Genomic DNA, 22048 nt, shown 5'->3' with positions numbered 1-22048 from the left:
CACTGCCACAACTTAGCTCTAAAGTTTCAAGTACACATCGTTACACCCCTACTGTGGACTCCTGGACCATGATGACTCATAGTTTAGGAAATACTACACTTCATCATGCATCACAAAGACAGACCTCTCCTGTCAAGCTTTGCATTGTTTTGCAGGGGAAGAAATAAAGAGTCAAAAGTAAAAAGTAGGAAAATGCTTTTAAATGCTTGCCTGCAGAAGTGAAATCCCCAGAGACAAATCTATGTGTTTATTTTGTAAGACACCCCAGAGAATTAAAGCCCACAGCATTTCTGGCAAACGCACGCAAGCTACAGAGGCTCAAAGACTCGGAGTCGCTATCCTGAAAGCCTTCAATTGTGTTTTCAGAGACTGAGGCCAAAGCCGGTGCTCAGTGAGTAAAAAAGATTTATCTCTTACGGCTATGCTGCGTGGCATACCATGAGAACATACAGTGCAATGGTCAGTTTACCTTCCAGATGGCTTCTACAGCGTCTGTCATCCATGAAGGGCCGAGAAAGCTCTGAGCCTGCATCATTTCAACGAGCCATGTCAAATAGCATTCATCTATTTCATGCAATGTAAACACTGATTTCAACCCCTATAGTCTTTATATAGCTCTCACTGAGGAGCGCCACAACACACAGAGTTACCACAGTAACTAAACAGTTACCTCCAGCTTGCGGAGATTAGTGGGTTGTTGTCTGGGCAGGACGAGATGTTTGCACGCCGTACGGCATGAAAAGCTTTATGTATTTAGGGTTGTGTCTCTAAATTTGGAGCGTCTGCGCCATAAGCACTCGAGGCTCTTTGACAGAGCGGAAAGGAGTGTCTCGCTGTGTCAACGTCTGTGACCTTTGGAGCCGAGTTCAGGGGCCAAAGTTCGTTCCTCACGCCGCTTAAAAAATGTCCACCAAAAAGCAGCAGAGAGTGTGAAGACCGACACGCAAAGCTTCCTCGTCCTCGCCATTCTGGACACTTTTAAAATGTCTGATTTAATCCTTTACACGCGTGGAAAAAAACACTCATTTCAATCCCACTGAGGTCACGTCTTTCAACACATTTCAATCAATCAGGCTTTCAAAACAAGGCCAATTAAATCAAAATCGTTTTAGTATTCTCATTAAAAACAAGTGGAACGGGCAGAGTTGGCCTGTAAACAGGTGAAATGACCGCCCTCATTTGCAGGTTAAATGCTATTAGCGAGACACACAGAGTGACATTTTTATGGGCGTCTGAACGTTCACCTCCATCTCTCCTCCGCCCGGTTAGCCTTTGACAGCCCTATCTCGCAAATGAGGGCACTCGCAGCTGCAGTCCTTGTCAACCGCTGCACTAAACGCACCTGTTGTCAGACTTATTTGAGGTGAGATAAGGTTAATTACGCTCTGGAGCGTGCTTTATCATCGCTGAGTGACATACCTGGAGTTTGTACAGGGGCTGCACTTCCAGGCAAGGAATACCATTCAGTGGATGCAGCGCCCTTTAAGAGATAACTGGATTGTCGTAAAAACATGCTTCGCCTTCGCTTGTGATATAATCATTGACTGTGAGCCAGTAGCACCAGCTGGAATACCGCTTGTAGTAGATGTAGTAGAAGCACATTGTAATCTATATAATTATAAATTCATAGGAAATCTTATTCTGTTACGTGTCGAGTTGATGCAACAGAACAGAGTTAAGAAAATAGAACAGAGGCTGACAACTTGTAGCAGCAGTGTTAGCATTCAAAGTATCAGTAGTTCTAGCAGTATTTGTGGCATTAGAAGTACTACAAGGAGCAGTTTTAATTGTAGTACAGAGAGCGTCAGTGGTATATGGTTGTTTACTTGTATTTTTATGTTCACTTTATGCTTTTTCATGTAATATCGTGCAATTATCGTTTAAAAAGGGCACATAAATAAAGTTTATTATTATTATATTAACCAGTAACAGCAGAAGGAGGGGAAGTTATAATGTTTGCAGTAGTAGAAGTAGCAGAGGTGGAAAGTCCAGTACACTCTTAAGGAAGTGTTTCATGAGTGTTTTCCATTTCCTTTCTCCTCCACTATTTATCTGATGGCTGCAGATTTTCCCCTCACAATGCATTTAAGTGGTGCAAAGTGAATTTTGTCGTGCTGTTGACGAGCATGTAATCCTTAAACTGCTCTAAAAGCTTGATTCTACAGTAACTGAAGTGTATGTATTGCCACCAAAGCTCAGTAAATGAAGTATTTTCTTGTTTATGTCTGACTTGCCTGTCCGTCACTTATTTAACCCCTCCTCCCCTGTTCCCCGTCTTCTCCCCCCTCACACCCACCTTTTCCTTTTTACACTATTTGATCTCCTCTTCCTCCCTCGCTCCCGCATCGACCCACGTTCACCCCAATAATTCACCCCTGTCCGTTTTGGGGGAGGAGGCGGGGGCGCTCTCAGTTTACCGTCAGCCTGTTGATGTGTGTGTGTGTGTGTGTGTGTGTGTGTGTGTGTGTGTACGGACCGAAGGATTTGGGTTGACAATGGGCGTGGGTGGGTGGACAGGTTGGGAGGAGGCTGCTGCCAGGTTTCGTCTGGGTCAAGGTCGGCTCGTCACCTTCGTGTGGAATGTGTCGATGCTCCAGGTACAAATACGTGTATGTACACTGCCTTCAGAAAGCAGCCAACACCCTCCACTTTGTCCATAGTTTGAAGGTAGAACGTGAGAAATTCCCAAAATCTAATCCCACATGCTCCACTGATACAGAAAGAAGAGACAGAAGAAGAGAAATGCTATCGAGGTTGTGCAGCTGATTGAGTGCTGCTCATGTCTCCAGTGTATTTTAATGCTGCATATTTTCACTCTGTGCAGAAACGCCTGCATGTAATCTATGATAGCACATAAAAATGATCATGCATATAAATTTAAACTGCCATTTCTCACACATTTGCACGCTCTGGTATACCTGCACACACACGGAGTCTGAGTAAATATGAGAAGCTGTTACTTAAGGGGCTAACATGGGTAAATATTAGCAGGGAGCACTTGGTGTGTGAGAGAGAGAGTGTGTGTGTGTGTGTGTGTGTGTGCATGGCTGACTGTTTATCCTCTGTGCAGATGTGTGTATTTGTGTGTGGGATGTCTTTCTGAGTGTGTGTCCTGAGTGCGTGTGTGTGTGTATGGCTGGTTGTTTATTAACCTGTCTGTACAGATGTGTATGTTAGTCGGATTTTTACCAAATGAGTAAAATGAGGCCACTTAAACCCTCCAGGAAATAAGCCGAGTCTTCAGACTCACATGCTGCGTACATGTTATTTTAAGCCCAAATTACACATCATCTGATATCCGTCCTAAATGGCTTTTCCAGCTTCACTGCTCCAAGTATTCTGAGGTAGAAGGACAGCAGTAAAAAGGGGCCAACAGGTTTACCAGCAGCATAAAGAAAAGATGAAAAAAAGACAAGGCCAGCTCCACTAAGATGAGGGAAACCTGCCAAATTCCCAATTCCCCGAGAAGGGCAGGACAAGGCCCAGGCACTACAGACATGCTAGTCTACTTATCTCTTTTTCAAACATCCACACTCACAGCTTTAGTACTTCAGGGAAGTTGATCTTCCCAAATGTTCAAGACTCCATTTGATGAAGTGGTGGATGTTTTCAAGGCATTCGGTGAATTTAAGGAAGTGCGCGCAGATAAACATCGGTATAAGTTCCTCTGAGGTCCAGGACGTGATTCGATGTGATTTCAGTGCGTCTGGTTCATTATTTCATTGGGTGCCTCAGAGGAGAATACAGCTACGTTATTAGCTTTATCAGCTAGCGACCAAATTATTTGTGGATGTAGCTTATAGCGTAACACATGAACAGAATCAGGTTTTTTTTTTAGAATCGACTGCAGCGTCTCACAGTCAGAAAGTTTTTTTGCACTACATGAAGGGTTTTTGTTTTTACCTTTCAAAGTTTTTGTTTTGGCTGCTCTCAGAGTCGGTTTAGGCCACAGCATACAGTTGTTTTTGGTTTAAAAGCTATAATACCCACTGTACACTACCTGCTCTGCATCGAACAGCAGACAGACACAGTTAGAGACCAGCTGGTGAACATCTTCCCTCAGGGGTTGGTGGAGACCCAAACCAGAGCTAAAAGAGAGCAAATATTGGACTTATTTTTTCTAAGTGGCCACAAATAAGACTCTAAATGAATGATAGGCGTCAGAAGGTGATGATATGTCAGCGTAAGTCAACTTTTTTGTTGACCTTTGAAATGCTGTAGTTTGCCACATGTACAAAGATTCAACGTGCAGCTGAAATCTGTAACTTTACACACGTCAGTTTCTCTCTCTGCTGCAAAGACGCTTTCAGAAATCTTTGGTTTTCTTCAATCATGCACCTGAAAAATAGATTTCTGATGGTGTTATGATGCTGATTTCAATGTTAATTCAAAAAGAGCTTTAAATAGTCCCAGAATGACTTCTACTTTGTTTAATTACACGCTGCTCAATGAAGAACAGAGCTAATTTGTTCAGAATGACCCGTGGCACACATGGCAGAGCAGTCAGATGGAGAAAGGTGCAGTGTGTCACCTCTGTTTGCCACAGCTCACTCCGAAAGGCCAAACACTAATGGAACACTAATGGCTTTCAGCATGGCTACATTTCCCACCTCGTCGCTGCTTCTACCCTCAGAGCAGCTTCGATGACAAGCTCCCTCTGAGGTGAAAGCCGCTCATAAACCACAGCCAGCGACTCGGACTTAGCCGAGCTCCGAGCCTGTCGTCGCAGCTCTTAATGAATCCTCGGGTCTGTGCAGGACCAGAGCCGGCCAAAAGAGCGTGTTTACCGCGAGAAGACGTCATCTCCGCTGAAGAAAGAGCATAATTATAAACACGCCACTGCTGTTTCCAGTGGCAGCAATTTAAGAACGAGCCTCCTGTCGCTGCAGGGTCTGAATGACGCCTGGAGAACAAGTGGCAATTTAGAGGGGCTCGCTGTAACACCCTCCAAATTTAAACTACAGTGCAGAGGGATTACGGAGGGTGTAGGGGACCAACAGAGACAAATGGTCAGACGTTGGCGGCTGGTTTCATCCCCTGAGAAAAGAAAACACCTCAGTATTATTTCTTAATCACTTGCCATAACCCTCCCTTTCACGAGCGGTGCAGCATTACCTGCCTTTTTTTACCCTAAATCAATAACTGTCTGGTTTTGTGAGTTCTTCTCTTTATCATTCGTTAAAACTTATACCTTATTTTCATCATTAATAAGTTTATACGTAAGTTATTTCATAAGATGTGGGAACAGATTTGCATTTGTTCCTTTTATGTAAACTTTATTCTGAGGGAAAGCGTGAATATGCCTGAACTGGGTGAAATGCTACGGTAAGTCCCGCGGGTCAAAGTTAATCCTGGAAGTCGTTCTGTAAACTGTGATGGATGTGATGCAGATAGTTTGTGTAATCATTTTCTGTTCTTTCTCTCTTCCATATAACTTTGGCCTCTCAGGTGTTTGTTTAAAACGTGTCTGGCTGCTTGCTTGTCTGACTGCAGGGTGAGTTTCTGGCCTGTTGGACTAGCGATGATCCCAGCAGTTAACCCTGTATTGTCATAATCAGTGATAGAAATGATGACCTGAAGTACAGCAGTCTGACCCAAACTGTAAGAAACTGGAAACTTCCCTTTGTTAAGTTGAGTGTTTGTGTTCCACTGGGTTATGTTTGTTAAAAGGGTTGTAATTTTGATGCAAATCGTCTGCTTGTTCAGCGGTGTGGAATACAGGTGTTCTGCATCAGCTGTGAGCAGTGAGGGACTGGCACATTACAGAAGGAGGGGTAAAACTGGTCTGCAGCGGGTGACATTTTATTTAAGCTGCTGCACTTCTCTGTGCTTGTGTGTGCCCATGACAAACTTCAGGTGTCTGCAGTAACTTAAAATGTTAAATGACTGTTTTGTGATATTGTTTCAGTGCTTGCATCTGTATAAGTCACCCCGTGCTTACCTGAGCAGATGGTAGGTTCCAGTCCAGGTGAGGCCCAGAAGGTAAAATGTTGGGCTGGTCTGAAGCAGTAGGAGTAGGTGGCAGTCTGTTGTGAAGATGTGGGTTTTGATCACTGTAAACTCTTTCTGTAGAGCTTTTTCCTAATTGTTTTGGTTTTTAATACTCCGCCTTTGAAACACCCAGTGACGTTCAGCCGGACAGCAGGAACATCTTTATGACGTAGCAGCAGTTCCTATTTTTATGGCCTGTATGTTGCTGTGCACTTCAATAAAAGCTCCTGAACGAGCAAATAAGGTGAAACCCTCTAAACTCAGACGCCAAAACAGAATCACTGCAATCTCAATCACTTTAGAAAAGTCAGAAAAAAAATGTTCATTGGAAATAATTTGTATCCCTTTAATGATCTGATAATCTTAACAGACCCTCCAGGCAGCTTTAGCAACAACATCACATTTGTTATCTTCCTGTTGTCTTATGTCCTGCCAATAAAAAGTTAATTTTTTGTTAGACAAGAATAAAAGAGAGACATAGAAAAAGAACAAGAAAGACAATAACAAGGGAAAATAAAATCAACAATATATATGTACATTATAGACAAATGTATAAAAATACTATTGCAAAATGCACGAGTCAGATGTAGATGATGAATACAGTGTTTTGTACAATTACAGAGTAGAAATATGTATAACACAGCAAAAAAAAAGTGATATTGCAGAAGATATTTGCACAGATGTAAATGTGTTAAAATGAAGCACAGAGATGAGCTCTTCCTCCAACAAGCTGGATTTTAGTTCTGGAGCTCTTCGGCACATATAAGCCTATTTTATATTTTAGACCTGGTGACTCTTATCAACCAGCTTAGAGTGAGTGTGTGCATGTGTGTGTATGTGTGCGTGTGCATGTGTGTGTTGGTGTCAGGAGGTTGGTTAACAGACCTGGCTGTCATGATCCTGCCCAGCAGTAGACTGATTGGATGGGAGGGTTATGTGTCACTGTTTGCTCTGGTTAATGAGCGGAAGGAAGGTGAGCCAATACAATACACACACTCTGTCAACAGAGGGACACTGTCAGGGTGTGTGTGTGTGTGTGTGTGTGTGTGTGTGTGTGTGTGTGTGTGTGTGTGTGTGTGTGTGTGTGTGTGTGCTGTCAAGGGTGACTGCTTTAAGCCTCACATCCTACCTCAGGCTGATTAGTAGTCGCCTTTAAGTAAACACACAGCTAACTGTGGAGGAATCTAACCTGTGGAAGGAAGGAAGGGAGGAATCCTCCATCCATCACCGACCAGGAGCGGCAGCGTGGACACACATGACAGGGAACTCCAATTTCCTCCAGTCATGGCCAGAAAATTAAAGACTTCCACTCCATATGAGGCACGAGTTAAAAAACACAACTGCTGAGAAAGTGTCTCCTACTCCAAAAAAAAAAAAAAAAAAGGCTCATGGAAATATCAGCAGTTTGAAAAACATGTCAGTCAGGTGTCTGACCGGCCTGAAAAAACAAGCTGTGTTCAGTGAGTTATCATCTGAAGCGATGGATGCATAGCTGCAGATTCTTTCTGGAACTCTTCATAAAGTTATTTATACACTGATTATTTATCGGGCCAGTGAGAACTCGGTGAAAGCAACGTTCCCTCCGAGATCAAGGGTGGCGTCTAAAAGACTGCGTCCAAACTTAAGCAAAGTAAACATCTTCAGAAGTCGAGGGGGCCTCCACGTCTTATCCTGAAGCCATACATCAGATCTAATTACGCTCAGGCCTCCTCTGTGATACGCACATGAAGTTTTAAATCAACTAAATTACCCCGGGGACCTGGGCGACACTTTATTTAAATATTGATTTAATTGCCTGCTTCAGAAGGATATTCAGGGGGAGTTGTGGGGTCCACTGAAACTGGGTCAGGTAGGTTACTGGGGACTGCAGAACGAGGCACTGGGAAAATCAAGGATTGTTTTGAGGTGATTGTACCTACAGGGATGTCATTTGTTGTGTCGTGTAGTCGGGGGATACATTCAGCAAGGTTGAAATATAGCTGATAAGATCTCTCAAGGCCTTCATTTCTTTCTGCTTCCTTCCATTTACTTCCAGTCACCTGTCATTATGGAAGGATGGGAGGTACAGGATGGTGGCAACTCTACCAGCCAGAAAACGACACTTAAACGCAACACGGATTTGCAGCATCACATCATTTCATGCCAGATGTTTATGCCAGGTGCGTCACAGGAAGCAGTCGAGGTAGCAGGTCTGAGGAGGGATTGTGAATAAAACTGCAGCTTTTTGAAGCGTTGGCATGCCAGTGCTGGGAAACAGGACGGAGGTACGTCCTGATGAGTTGACATGCATGAAGAAACCTCCAGAGCGGCTTAGATGAGCGCCAAATCTCTGCTTTAAAATAAAGCAAAAACCATCTATTTCCAAACTTTGGAACCATCAACATCTTTGTTCCGTGATTTCAATCAACATTTTCAAAAAACTGGTCAAGACTCTTGTATTTTAATTTGATGTATTTCCTTTGCTCTGATTGGCTGGCAGCACTAGAGACCGGATATATTTCCCCACAACGGTACAAGCTGACGTTAACCGACATTATGTTAATCAGCTCAGAGTTAGCACACTGTGTTATAGGAAGGACAGTAGAGTTTGAGAGTATCACCAGGCCAAACTTCCCATGAGGAGGTCACAAAGACAAACATTTCAGAGTTTCACAGCACGCCTCAGTGACTCTGTGAGAACCCCCCTCCCTCGCCTTTTTCTTCGCCGTCATGAACTTTGAGAGCCCTGGGAGAATCGGTGGGGGCAAGAAGGGAGGTTAGATAGAGGAGTGGTAGGGTGGGCAGCTTGGAGAATGCAGAAATTGACTTCTAAACAGATGCAGTAATTCCATTTCCACCCCTTTAGAGTTGGTATGCAGGGGGCCAGCTCGTAACCCTAAACCCACTATCGCCGTCGCGCACAGAAGGTGGGAGGCGTAGTCGACAGTTGGTGGCTGGGGCCGCCGAGTCTATCAGCCTTGTTAATCAATACGGGTTCCACTCTGATAGAGAGCGATTGGTGTAACCGATGCCCAGTCTGCTCCTCTGTTCGCCCTGGTGGGAGGAGGAGCCACCTGTTTCCTGCGACTTTCACCTGCGGTTCACAGCTCGGCTGGAGACGGCTGGCCCAGCGTGAGGCATCTGGACCAGGTCCAGAAAGTCCCTGCGTGGACATGGGAATGTCTGAGTCCATCATGAGAAAAATGTTCCACCTGTTCTGACAAAGCGGTGGCTGGTATGAAAGTAATACTGAAAATAACTGAAGCTGTGAGCTTTGTGGAACCCTAAAATCACAAATGAGGATCTCAGCTTCACTGAAAAAGACATTAAAGCTGCTCAATGACTCAATTATAATCTGGTGACATGTGCACAACGTTCCATGTGCTCAGGACAACATAACTCAAACTGCACAATAACATCTGACTAACATGCAAAGTCACATATGACTTTACCTTTACGGTTTATTAATTGTATGATTGTACATGTTTGTTGTTCTATGTTGAGCAGGAAACACTGGATGGAAAATGTTCACACTGGCTTCAGCTTGAGGTCTTGGGGGATAGTTTAGGGGCCGCTGATGACAATGTGGACTAGTTGTGGAAGAGTTTGGCAGGGTGATAATTGAGGCTGCCCAGAAGATGACAGGATGCTGGTTCGATCTGACTTCCAAAGCACCCAGAGCGCTGGATAGCACACTTCTCAGTCTTTATGTGTTGGACTGAGATTACTGTGATGACGTGCAACAGTTTGTTGTGCCGTTTGCTTGCAGTTTCTGCATGTTTGCGGTGAGAAGGTGGGAGATGATGAGTATAAATGTGCATATAAATAAGTATTGTTTGCCAAATAGAAGAATACAGGGAGTGCTAAGAAGTTACAGGACAGTATCTTACACTCAATGTAAAAGCGTTTTTGGGATTGGAAGCTCACCAGCTCCGTCAGAATTATCTTTTCACAACACACCCCACCCAGCTGGAACCCCAAAACTGAGCTAAAACAAGCATCCTTTAGCAAATATTGGTGTCTGGGACTAATTGGTTCTGATAAAACCTGTGCAATGGAAACATGCTGCCTGTCTGCCAAACTGCCTCAGCTCCGTTTGAAGCTGATGAATCCAATAAGAAGTGTGAATGACTTTAATTAGTGCTATCACAATGCCTTATCTGCCCATGTTAGCTTATTTTCTTTCGGCTGAGCTCTGAAACTATTTACACACACACACACACACACACACACACACACACACACACACACACACACACACACACACACGGTCCTGTTTGTTGGGCCCAGTGGTGCGTCGCAGTAATCGCCGGCCCAGCATGCTCCGAGTGAAACATTGGCACCAGCTTTAAGACAAACAGCCCCCTCCCTTTAGACCAAGGCAACCCCCCGCTGTGGGCTAACAAGAACACATTAACCTCCTTTACCACACACACATTCTCCCACTCTTTCTCCTGCATGCATGCGGACGCGTTCTCATGCTGTCACTCATAAGCATGGAGACACATTTTCTCTCATTCCTTCACACATGGAGCCAAATCTGAGGCCACAGATCGGAGGGAGGGGGACAAACATCAGACTAGTGCTCCCTTGTGGCACTCAGAAACATTTGTTAATGAATGACTGATACATAAAACTTTGCAGCACAATGGCTGGTTACACTAAAATGACTTCTCTTAAAAGACAGTTTTAAATTTTAAGAAGTTGAAACTAGCAAAGATGCAGACCAGTGTGGCTTTCAGTACAGGCCTATCAGGCTTCATGCCAAATGGGCTCCAAGGGATTAGCACATGTTTAATTACAGTTTAGTGTAGTCGGGCATAGATTCAGTAGACTCATATCTAACCTAGAAATACTCACGTTACTTTCTGAATTTTATTTTGAAAAACGCTCCTCTCACTGTCCTGCTTGTGTTGCATTTTCAAGCAAATGAGAAATATTGTTTAAGTAATGAAAATATTGACAATAATAATCTGGTAGTTGTTTTTTTGTTTTGTTTTGTTTTTTTAAGCAAAATGGACAGAGAGAGTGAGTTGAAGTGATGTGCAGTAAATACACAATTGCCTAAAGTGTGGGCTCCTGACTTAGGCCAACCACCAATATAAACAAAAAAAAAAAAAAAAACGTATTTTCAAGAGATTTTTTTTTTCTTTTAGTTTGCTTCAGTGGTGCTATGGTGCTTTCAGGTGCAGCCTGTATCCTGCCATCCTGATAAGTAGGTTTATGTTAGTTTACTCCCCACTGTCTGCATCCCTAATTACATTTCTCCCTAATGTCTCCATTGTATTATATCTCCCTTTTTCCTTGTTTGCAAAGGGCAGTGCGTGTGTGTGTGTGTGTGTGTGTGTGTGTGTGTGTGTGTGTGTGTGTGTGTGTGTGTGTGTGTGTGTGTGTGTGTGTTGGGATGGGGGGTAAACAAAGTGATTATAACCCTTCCTCCAGGGTGAACATTTTAAACAAGCACCTATAGAGGAGACCCTTGATTGACTTATTCTCCCTCCCCGCCCATGCTGGGGGAGTGTCCTCGCTCCGCCGGTATAAAACCCAACGCACCCACCTACTATTGAGCATGTAAAGAGAGCCACGGTGGTACACCGACACAAAGGGAGAGAGGAGACTGTCAGTATCCCAGCCTGTGTGAAAACTAAGCGCTTGTTGTTGGATATTACAGACGCTGCACACCATCACAAACTCTCTGCGCTCTAGCATGAGTTCAGCAGCATCTCTGGATTAATCGGACTTGCAGCCTACTTGCAAAGCGCAAGTTCGCTGGCACTTTGTCGAGGACGAATCGCGCACTGAAAACAAACGATGGAGAGGAGTATCCCGGGATGGTGCGTGCTGATTGCCCTCGTCCTGCACGGAACGGGGTGCATGGCGGCAAAGGAGCTCCAGTGCCAGGAGATATCTGTGCCTCTGTGCAAAGGAATCGGCTACAATTACACCTACATGCCCAATCAGTTCAACCACGACACGCAGGACGAAGCCGGCCTGGAGGTGCACCAGTTTTGGCCGCTGGTGGAGATAAAGTGCTCCCCGGACTTGCGGTTCTTCCTCTGCAGCATGTACACGCCGATCTGCCTGGAGGACTACAAGAAGCCTCTACCGCCGTGTAGGAGCGTCTGTGAGCGGGCCAAAGCTGGCTGCGCGCCGCTCATGAGGCAGTACGGCTTCCCATGGCCAGACCGGATGAGGTGCGACCTGCTGCCCGAGCAAGGCAACCAGGACACCCTGTGCATGGACTACAACCGGAGCCAGACCACCACTGCTTCCCCCGTGGTGGCGAAGCCGACCAACCGGCCCCTGAAGCCGTACAACCCCAGGAAGAAGAACAGCTACGGTCGCGGCATCCCCGGGAAACACAAACCTGCGGCGTCCCCGTGTGAGCCGGGATGCTTCTGCCGCGTGCCCATGGTGCCAGTGACCAGCGACGGGCACCCGCTGCACAACCGCGTCAAGACAGGACAGATCCTGAACTGCGCCATGCCGTGCCACAACCCCTACTTCACCCAGGAAGAGAGGACTTTCACCGCCTTCTGGATTGGCCTGTGGTCCGTCCTGTGTTTCATCTCCACTTTCGCAACTGTGGCGACTTTTTTAATCGACATGGAGAGGTTTAAGTACCCAGAGCGCCCCATCATATTCCTCTCCGCCTGCTACATGTTCGTGTCCGTTGGATACATTGTCAGACTGATCGCCGGACACGAGGAAGTGGCCTGCAACAGGGAAAACGGCGCTGAACACATCCACTACGAAACCACAGGTCCTGCGCTCTGCACCATCGTTTTCCTGCTCATTTACTTCTTCGGCATGGCCAGCTCGATCTGGTGGGTGATCCTGTCCCTCACTTGGTTTCTCGCCGCAGGTATGAAGTGGGGAAACGAGGCCATCGCCAGTTACGCACAGTACTTTCATTTGGCCGCCTGGCTCATCCCCAGCATGAAATCCATCGCAGTTTTGGCTTTGAGCTCAGTGGACGGGGACTCAGTGGCTGGGATTTGCTACGTGGGCAACCAGAATTTGGATAACCTGCGAGGTTTTGTGTTGGCACCGCTGGTTATCTACCTGTTCATCGGCACCATGTTTCTGTTGGCCGGGTTCGTCTCGCTGTTCAGAATCAGGAGCGTTATCAAGCAAGGAGGCACAAAGACTGATAAACTGGAGAGGCTGATGATCCGGATAGGAGTTTTCACAGTTTTGTACACCGTCCCGGCCACCGTCATAGTGGCGTGTTACTTTTACGAGCAGCACAACAGACAGACGTGGGAAATTACGCACAATTGTACGTGCTTGACGGACCCGAACAGGCAGAGGCCGGACTATGCTGTGTTCATGTTGAAATACTTTATGTGCCTCCTGGTGGGCATCACTTCAGGAGCCTGGATCTGGTCCGGGAAAACCTTGGACTCCTGGAGGACTTTTTGCACGCGGTGCTGCTGGGGGAGTAAAGCCTCCGCGGGCTCCATGTACAGTGACGTGAGCACGGGACTGACCTGGAGGTCCGGGACGGCCAGCTCGGTCTCCTGCCCCAAACAGATGCCACTATCCCGCGTTTGAACAGGGGGGGGGGGTCCCCACTCAAATGCGTCTTATGTCATTTGACACTAAAGACTTTAAAACCAGCGCGTGTCAGCTCTTCACAAAGTGGCGTAAAGACTGATTTGAAATGCTTTGTGCGGTTAATCTGTTAAATGATTCAAGGTGAGTCACAAAACTGTCAGTTTAGGCGAAACTTTGGTCACGAGCACTCCCCTAATGTGAACTCTGTTTTGAATTTGTGGTCATTTCTGCTTAGAAAAGTTAGAAGCTCAGTTTGGACTCCTACTTATGGAAAGTGCTCCTTCCTTGCCTTATCCAAATGACGTCCATGGGTTTGAATAGAGGGGGGTGGGAAAGGGAGGGGGTTAATTGTGTTGGGATTGTCCATCAGCGTGTTGTAATTAGCACATTAATGAGCGCCTAATGGCTCCTCTTTAAATAATGAGACTGTCAGCAGCAGAACAATGTACCTGGCACGAAGAATGCAGAGTCTTATCTGGGCTTAATTGAATGCGTACAGCTGACAAGATCCTCCTTGTCGATAGGTTACAGGTATAGCTGAGGCTCCTCTTCTTCTCACTGTAAAGAACCGCTGTGTCTTAACTATAAGATTCACAATCAAACTGCTCTGCTGGAAATGAGGCTGGGCTGTTTTTCACTACAAGACGGATTTACACGTACACGAATCAATGCCTTAATACTGTCTCATACGGGTTGCATTAGCGCGTAAAGTGTATTTATATAATTATTGGTGTACATATATTGTACATTTGTATATGAAAATTTACGAGATTGTAAATATGTATAATTTCCACTTTGATAGAAGATTTTATTTTGAGAATAAAACAACTTTTATTGAACATTTCCTCGTGCGTCCTGGTCATTCTCGCCAAAGCTTTGTTGTGAGTTTGGACACTGAAATGTTTAACAGCAGCTGTGATGCAGGCTTTGAAAACACAGCCTGAGTAGTGTGGACTGATGTTCTGCTGATGAGACCTCAGTGTGTTTCTGACAGTTCTGGGTTCGTTTTGTAACTCGTCTTTGAGTCCACGGGGGAAACCTTTTGTTGAACCTCCCTGGTGTCGCAGATTCACACGCTGTGAGACGCAGGGAACAACATCAGTATGGCCATGGAGGCACTACAGGTGGTCTTCTCAGTTTGACGCCCCCTGCGCTTTAGTCCTGTTATTAACTCCTGTCTTTTGTCCTCAGTTAAACCCCTGATCCGGGCTAAATATGGCACGTTCTACTTTATCCTAGAAGTCAGTTAACTTCAACGCATGTCGAGGGAGACAAATTTAGTTTTTTCCAGCGTTGATCAGCTTGTTGCTCAGTTTTGTTCAAGACCAAAGTGGCAGATCGTCAGGAACAATTTCAGCATTTTGGAACAGCATCTGCTGCTCCATACATGACAATGTGTGTTTGCTGACTGACTGTTCATATTACTCTTGATAAGGTGGACTCTACAGTGTAGAGATGCCTCAGGTTTATAATTAAGATGCCGGTGAGGCGGGACACACACGCTGTACCTGCAGGCTGACACCCTCTCTGTCGTGCGTAAAGATAATTACGGCCGTGCTGCGTGTGGTCCATTTATCGTGTAACACTCTTAACTGTTAGTATCACCTAATGTTTGTGCGCAATGGCTGCAATATCGCGTAGGTGGGGTTCATTTCTGCCTCTAAAGTGGGAAAATAGTGTGTGTCCACAAAATGTCTTTCAAACTATGCACACCTCTGAGTAATTCGTAAACTCAAATGATGGATGCGCCAAAACCTGATGTGCTCCAAAACTCTGGAGAGGGCCCTGCACTACACCAGGGTTAAGAGAGGCGTATAAAACTGTATCATCCTGCCACCTTGTGGTCAAACGATTCAATACAGACAGACATCAGCAAAGCACACAAAACGTGAATTCAACAGTTCAGTACACATCCACAAAGTTTGATGCAGCGTTCAAATATTCAGTTTTATCAAAGCAGAATGAAAGAATGTTTATGTTCATAACCTGTCAAATAAGCTCCCTCCTAAGCTTCTTTAAACATATTCAAAATATGTATTAATTTAAAAAATAACTCCCTGTTTCTGCTCATTCCAACACTCTAAGTTATAGCTGCACATGAAATATTCAAATCCAAGACTGCCTGTTTTTATGTCCATCAAATTGAAAAAAAATGTGCTTAAAAAATCCCCAAAACAAGTCTGAAATCAAGGGTCACCGCTGAACACATTTATGAAATGCATAAATCAGCTTCTTCACACAGAGGTCTAATGTGACAACCTTGACATGTCAAATTTGTCTCTGTCAGTTTCTACTTTCATCAAATTAAGAGACAGCAGATTTAATTTGCTCTGTCTAATCAGAACAAATCGCTCTGCAGCTGCTTGTTGACCATGTGACCAGTTAGTTTCCTTTTCCAGTGGGTTTTGTGTGTGTGTGTGTGTGTGTGTGTGTGTGTGTGTGTGTGTGTGTGTGTGTGTGTGTGTGTGTGTGTGTGTGTGTGTGTGGTGGCAGGGGGTTGGGCATGCGTCCTCAAGCCCAGAAGTAAAATATCAACAGAGGAAATGGGCTGAGGGTCGTGCCTGATCCATCTCCTTCGAACATAAACAAGGCGCTGACTCCTCAGGAGGAGCTCATCACAGAGAGCCGAACCCAGGTCGTCTGCATTGGTTCCAATTAGGAGGTTTATGAGGGCCATCCTTGTCTAATGATGGAATTAGCTGTCTGACTCTGATTGGTTTGAAATAAATCACGTTAAGACGTCTGAATGGCTTACACAGGCTGTTAAAGGTCACAAAGCCTATGACTTCAGAATGTATACAGAGCACGGTGGGAAGCGTGTTGCTTTCAATAACAGCTATTGTCACGCCATGACTGATTTACAATGCAGTCTAAAACAAACATTTCTTCGAGGTCTAACTGACGTGCCTCGTGATGGACAGATGACCTCACTGCTTTCTGCCCCAAAGCATGCTGGGAGCAACTACACAGCTCCAAAAAGAAGTCAAGGTGTTTTCTACAGCTGCTTTATTGGCCATTTGGTTGCAGTGGAAACAAGTTGAACACACACAGCATTTAGCTAATGGCTAAAAATTATCATAATCAAACACAAACTTTAAGAATGTTAGATTATCTTCTTAACATACGTACAGTCATCAAGCTGATGGTGTGGCTCAGTTTAAGCATCTTCTCATTAACAGAAGTGTTGACATGAGTTTGGACCTGCTGGTGCTGCTAGCTTAAAACTCACAAGTTGACCAAAACCATTAAGATTCAGAGTGAGATAAAAAACATTTTAAAGACTCATTCATCTCACATGCATGCACGAAATGTCAGGCTGAGGGGCGTAAAGGTCAGAGGTCAGAGGTCGTGTTTGTCATTTCTGGCATTTTCTGCAGGGGCAACAGAAAGCAGACAAGGAAACGTCTTCAATTCCATCAGACAACAGAAATCTTGCTCATGTTTGATTATTAGCTGAAACTTGTTTGAGACACACGAGACCCGACTGAATGGATTATATAGTGAATGTTTACAGCCTTAAAGGCGCAGTGCACCAATTTTACACATGATGAGCAGCTCACTCGCCATAAGCAGAGGACTTGAGGTGTGAGGGTGGTTGTGTAACGTCTTGTTTTATGGTGGTTGATGTTTGCAGATGTATTTTCAAGAGCAGTTTTGTCAGAGACTCGGACTCAGTCAATGAATTTGTGGACAAGAAGTCAAACAAAGAGACGAACTCGAAGCCACTCGTCCTTCCTTTTCACTAAACCAACACTCTCGGATCACTTTTTCCAATCCCTCTGTCATCAACATCAAAGGAAGACAGAATGGATTTTGTTTTCTGAGCCGTGGCCATAGGGGACCAACCCCACCCACCCACCCATCTAAACTACAACCGCAGAGGTGAAGAGGATGCTGGGAAATCAATATTTCTGATGCCTCTGACATGCCTTTGATACCTCTGATGCGCTGTTGTAGTCAATGTCGAGCTTTCCCTCCTGCTTCTCAATCTCCTCCGTCTGTCACCCATGAGATGGGAGAGCGTTATTGCACCTGAGGCGGATGCAGGTTGACGCGTTACCTTCAGATGAGGAGGAGATCGATGGGCAGCGGACACACCGACTCTTAATATCCTGCTCTGTACTGATGTCTGAACACAGCTGTGCAATATGAGCCATTTTGTTTCTGAATGAGATCTCTACCTGTTAAAGACATGAACATGACAGAAGTTTTTACATTTTTTAAAGGCTGGAAAATTGAAAGCTCCTTTACAGACAGGGGACTTTCAGGTTTAGAAACCAGTGGATGGCAAATTTCAGGTAATGTTCAAGAGGCTTTATTTTCCAGAAATATTTTTATTTTTCAGCAGAGTATCAAATCATTAAGCCAGTCCAGCAGGACATTTGATTTAGTATGGAAAAATGCAGTTGATGCTCTCACACTGGTTACTGTTCATTTGTTCTTCGTCTGCTGCAATAGTTACCATTGGCCACTAGATGGCGGAAAAAGCAACGCTATCCTCTGGATGTGAGCTCTGTGCAGGCAGAGGTTACCTGAGAAGGTCTGTCATTTAATGAAGGATTTAGAACTAGATTTCAACAATAAAGCCCTGGTTGATGAAATCGGTGAGTAATAATCACATTTTGCAAAAAATAATGTAGGACTTTGTATTTTTCGTTTTACACTATGGCTTTCATGGCTTCAGTTCAGATCTAATTAAGAGACCTTAAAGCGACAGCATACAATGATATTTAAAACAATAATGCGCTTCCAGCCATGTAGCAGCAGCTTCAGGAAGACCCCCTTTCAACAAGACAAGACAAACTGGAACTGGCCTGCCAGCCAGTCCTCATCACCCAGCGCTGATGGATGGCCTCACTAGTGCTCTTGTGGCTGAATGGGAGTAAATGAGTTCATCCAGGTTCCTAAATCAGGTGGAAAGCCTCAGAAGAGTGGAGGCTGTTGTAGCAGCAGGTGGTTTTTGGATGAGACGTTCAGCTATCACATGTGGACTTAATCCTAAAGTGTCCATATACTTTTGACTATGTGGTGTCTCATCATTCAGTTTTAGACATATTTTCAAAACATGCCAATAAAAATCCAATGTAATGTGTATATTTAGAGTTTGTGCAAGCAAAATGCTCATATGATCTTATTATAGATTGTATAACAAAGCATCGCCGTTAACACGGCTGATAACATGACTGGACCATGTGTCAACGCAGACGAGGTGGCTGGGATTTTGCCAAGGACACATAGCTGTCAAAACTGTTTCAGTGTGTGTTTTTTGTATGTGTGAGTGTTCGGCTGACACATTTTGGGAAGGGCAGCAACAACAGACACATACTGTCACCTTAGGGACACTGTTTTGTGTGGATGTGGGTTAATGCATGTGTAGGGTCACCAGGTCTGCTGCTCCGACCTCCCGACCTCCACCAGTGACAGTACGATCCTTCCTCTGAGCACCCGGCCGACCGCGGGCCACCCTGCTAGTGTTTCTGCATGTCTTAGCTGCCCTAAATACCACAGCAGAAGAAGAATGGGAAGGGTATGAGGCACGTGTTAGGGTCACGGCCGCGGTGGAGGTAATGCGTCTCAGGGGTTGTGCTGCTGCATTCACTGTCACTGTTTTGAAGTTAAAATTTGTATTCCAGTAATTAAAAGTTACTTCAGTGGAGAGTTTTTCTTATCATCACACATTTTCTCATGATACAGTTCTTTCCTGTACAGTCTCATTTTCCTGTTCTGAGGTTGTGAACCTTTTGCATTTTTTGGACTTAAGAAAATATTCTGAATGCAAAATATTTTATCATTGGTGAAGTCAAATGCGACTGTGATCATAAAACACTTTCTGTATCACACAGGTCAAACGGCTTTGAAGCAGTCAGAGTTAATGTTGAACGATGGCGGCGAGGAGGTTGAAGGCCTGATGTCGTCCGAGCAGGGTTGGCTTCGGTCAGGTCACGGCTGGGTCAGGTGAGAGGTCAGAGGTCGGGTCAGTGGGTCTGTTGTGGCTGCCAGCGCTCAGTCATCCAGACAACAGCTGAAAACTGTAACTGCTGCTTCATCAAGGTCAGCCTGTGTTTGTGTTAGCGGCTCAGGGTGTCGAACAGAAGTGAAACAATGCGAATCAGCTGCGTTTTCATGATCTAACTGACCAGTTAGGTGTTTTTATTATTACAAAAAATGGCATTCAGTAAGCATGCATCATGAAAAACACTGTCACATGAAAACAAGAACCAAAAATTTGGGACAAGCGGCTGATTTTTGACTCACTGTTGAAAGTACAGACTGTCTTTTAGTGTATACATGGACACTTGCATGTTCACTTACTTTTAAATCCTGTGAGCCTTCGTGTTGCATCTTGCGTAATCTAAGGTGGACTGATTAACTTTTTGGCCAATTGTGGGCATCGGAACAAGCAGGGAACACAATTATTTTGCAGACGCAGTGCAAAATGTCACTTTTTCATCATTTCTCAAGCCACCAGGTGAATATTCACTCTCCAGGTCTGTTTTGTCTCCACCATCTCTTTGGCTGGCGAATACAGATACTCATCTCGATAACTTACTCCACGTTGCTGTTTTTGTCTGTCAGCGTTTGGTGCTCGGCTGGTGGCGCACAGTGGGTTTATGGAAACTTTTCTTTTACTTTGTAAAACCAGAACAATGAGCTAAAAGTTGCTAAAGGGCTGTTTCTGGTTGTCTTGTGGGTTCAGTACTGATTTGATGCATTGTTGATAAAAAAAATTATTCATGAGTGCAGCTTTACAATTTCTAACAAATCGTCCTTTAGCATGAATTCATGCAACACACCTGAGCCTTTCAAAGGTAGATTCACAGCAGCTTGACACTTACACCCATGCCCTCTTGTCTTGAGATTCACTGGTGTCAGACTGTTGGCCTGCGTTTGCCCCAGCTGGAGCGCACTGGCCCAGCTTTTTGGCCCCCATAGGTGTTGGCACCCGTGGGTTTGGGGGTGGTCCCCTGTCAGGGCGAGGGGACAGCGGAGGTCTCAGGTGGCTGTGGAGGACAAAGTGAGTTGGGACCGGAGTGCTCATGGGAGTGGGCGACTGACACATGTCCACCTTAGCGTCTTTGCTCTCAGACCTCCTGTCGTCAGTGGTCCCAGCATTCACCTTTGCATGAGGAGGTTCAGCGTGAGGCGCAGCAGCAGCACCGTGTTTTTCGTCTTTGAGACCATTCTTTGAGCTACCACTCAGGCTTCTGGTTAGAGGAACGTCGCAGTCTTCAGTCATAGTTGTCGTTGTAAACATACTGCTTTGCTCTCCTTTGTTCATCTCCTCCATGAACATCTCCCTTTTCCTCCTCCATCTCACCATCGCCTTCATGGAGCTCACCAGGTCAACCAGACTGAGCAGAACGGACAAGGAGGCGACACCCAGCATGAAGTTCAGCATTAAGGTCTTCTCAGTCCGTCTGGAGATGTAGCATTCGACCCCAGATGTGCAGGGAGCCTCGTAGCAGAGGAAGCTCTTCGGAATGGACAAGCCAAAGAGGAAAAACTGGCCCGCACCGAAAACCACTTCTAGAAAGATCCGCAGAATGATAACCAGGAAGTAAGCGCAGTAGAAACGTGGCAATCCCCGTTCACGCGGGAGGTCGTGAAGTGGAGCTTTATGGAAGGACGGTTCTCTCGACAAGCTCGAGTTCTCAAGGGTGAAAGGTGAACCACCTTGGCTCCTGTCGTAGAAGAAACCTCCAAAATAGGAATATGACCAAACTTTATGCATGACGTAAGTTGCAAACAGCACATGAGGAAGACAGAGCAGAATGAGGTGGAAGAGCCAGAGACGGAAGACGGATACAGGAGCAAATACGTCAAAACAGACGTTAGAGCAGCCTGGCTGGATGGTGTTGCAGATAAATCGTTCCTGCTCGTCACTGAAGAGGGTGAATCCAGCCAGCAGGAGGACGAGCAGACGTAAAACCAGCATCAGCATCCACCAGGTTTTACCTGCAATATGAAAGAGACGGTCGAGAAATAATGAATAGATTGAATATAAGATGAAATTTAAATGATCCCAGTGGAGGGACTGAGTCATGGCATGAAAGAATAAAATACAAATAAAATAAACACATTTATCAAACATGACACAATGATGATGAAACAGCAGAAATGACATTTTATCGCTCATCATGAAATTACACAGAGAAAAACAAAATTCAAGACGGAGAGACAAAATTCACGACACTCAAAAACCAAAACCAGCAGTTCCTCAAACTGTACTGTTCTTAATGTGTTTTCAGTGCATCTACGACCACCACGACTCAGATTAAGAGCCTTTCAGTTGATTTATTCAGATTTGTTTAACATCACATTACATGCACTATTTATTCAGGTTAACAGATGTGTAATTGTGATCATATATGAAATAAACTTTGACATACTGTGACTGGCTAATTTCTAATATTCTAAACTACAAAAGAAAAACTTACCCATGAAGGAGACGTTGTGACTGATCGTGATGAAGAGTAGATCTATCGCTCCCATCTCCCTCGTTTTTCACCCTGATCCC

At 45.0% G+C, this 22048-nt stretch overlaps 1 protein-coding gene and 1 pseudogene across 1 annotated transcript; one reads left to right on the top strand and one right to left on the bottom strand.

The window, feature by feature from the left end:
* The first annotated feature begins 11561 nt into the window (after positions 1 to 11561).
* LOC143328783 (frizzled-8 pseudogene) lies at positions 11562 to 14241 on the top strand (annotated as a pseudogene).
* Positions 14242 to 20362: 6121 nt separating this feature from the next.
* Positions 20363 to 22023, bottom strand: LOC143328929 (gap junction delta-4 protein-like). The gene is made up of 2 exons (XM_076744440.1): positions 21969 to 22023; positions 20363 to 21486 (listed from the first exon to the last, which is right to left on the bottom strand). Exons 1-2 carry the CDS (start codon positions 22021 to 22023, stop codon positions 20363 to 20365), a joined length of 1179 nt encoding a protein of 392 aa, XP_076600555.1.
* Positions 22024 to 22048: the final 25 nt, after the last annotated feature.

The sequence above is a fragment of the Chaetodon auriga genome, chromosome 12 (assembly GCF_051107435.1).
Source record: "Chaetodon auriga isolate fChaAug3 chromosome 12, fChaAug3.hap1, whole genome shotgun sequence".
Lineage (NCBI taxonomy): Eukaryota > Metazoa > Chordata > Actinopteri > Chaetodontiformes > Chaetodontidae > Chaetodon > Chaetodon auriga.
The sequence above is the reverse complement of the archived record's forward strand: the minus strand, read 5'-3'. Positions and strand labels throughout refer to the sequence as shown.

Coding starts and splice junctions, on each gene's coding strand:
- LOC143328929 (XM_076744440.1), bottom strand. CDS start 22,023: ATGGGAGCGATAGATCTACTCTTCATCACGATCAGTCACAACGTCTCC. Junction 21,487..21,968: donor TCACAACGTCTCCTTCATGG/GTAAGTTTTTCT, acceptor TTCATATTGCAG/GTAAAACCTGGTGGATGCTG.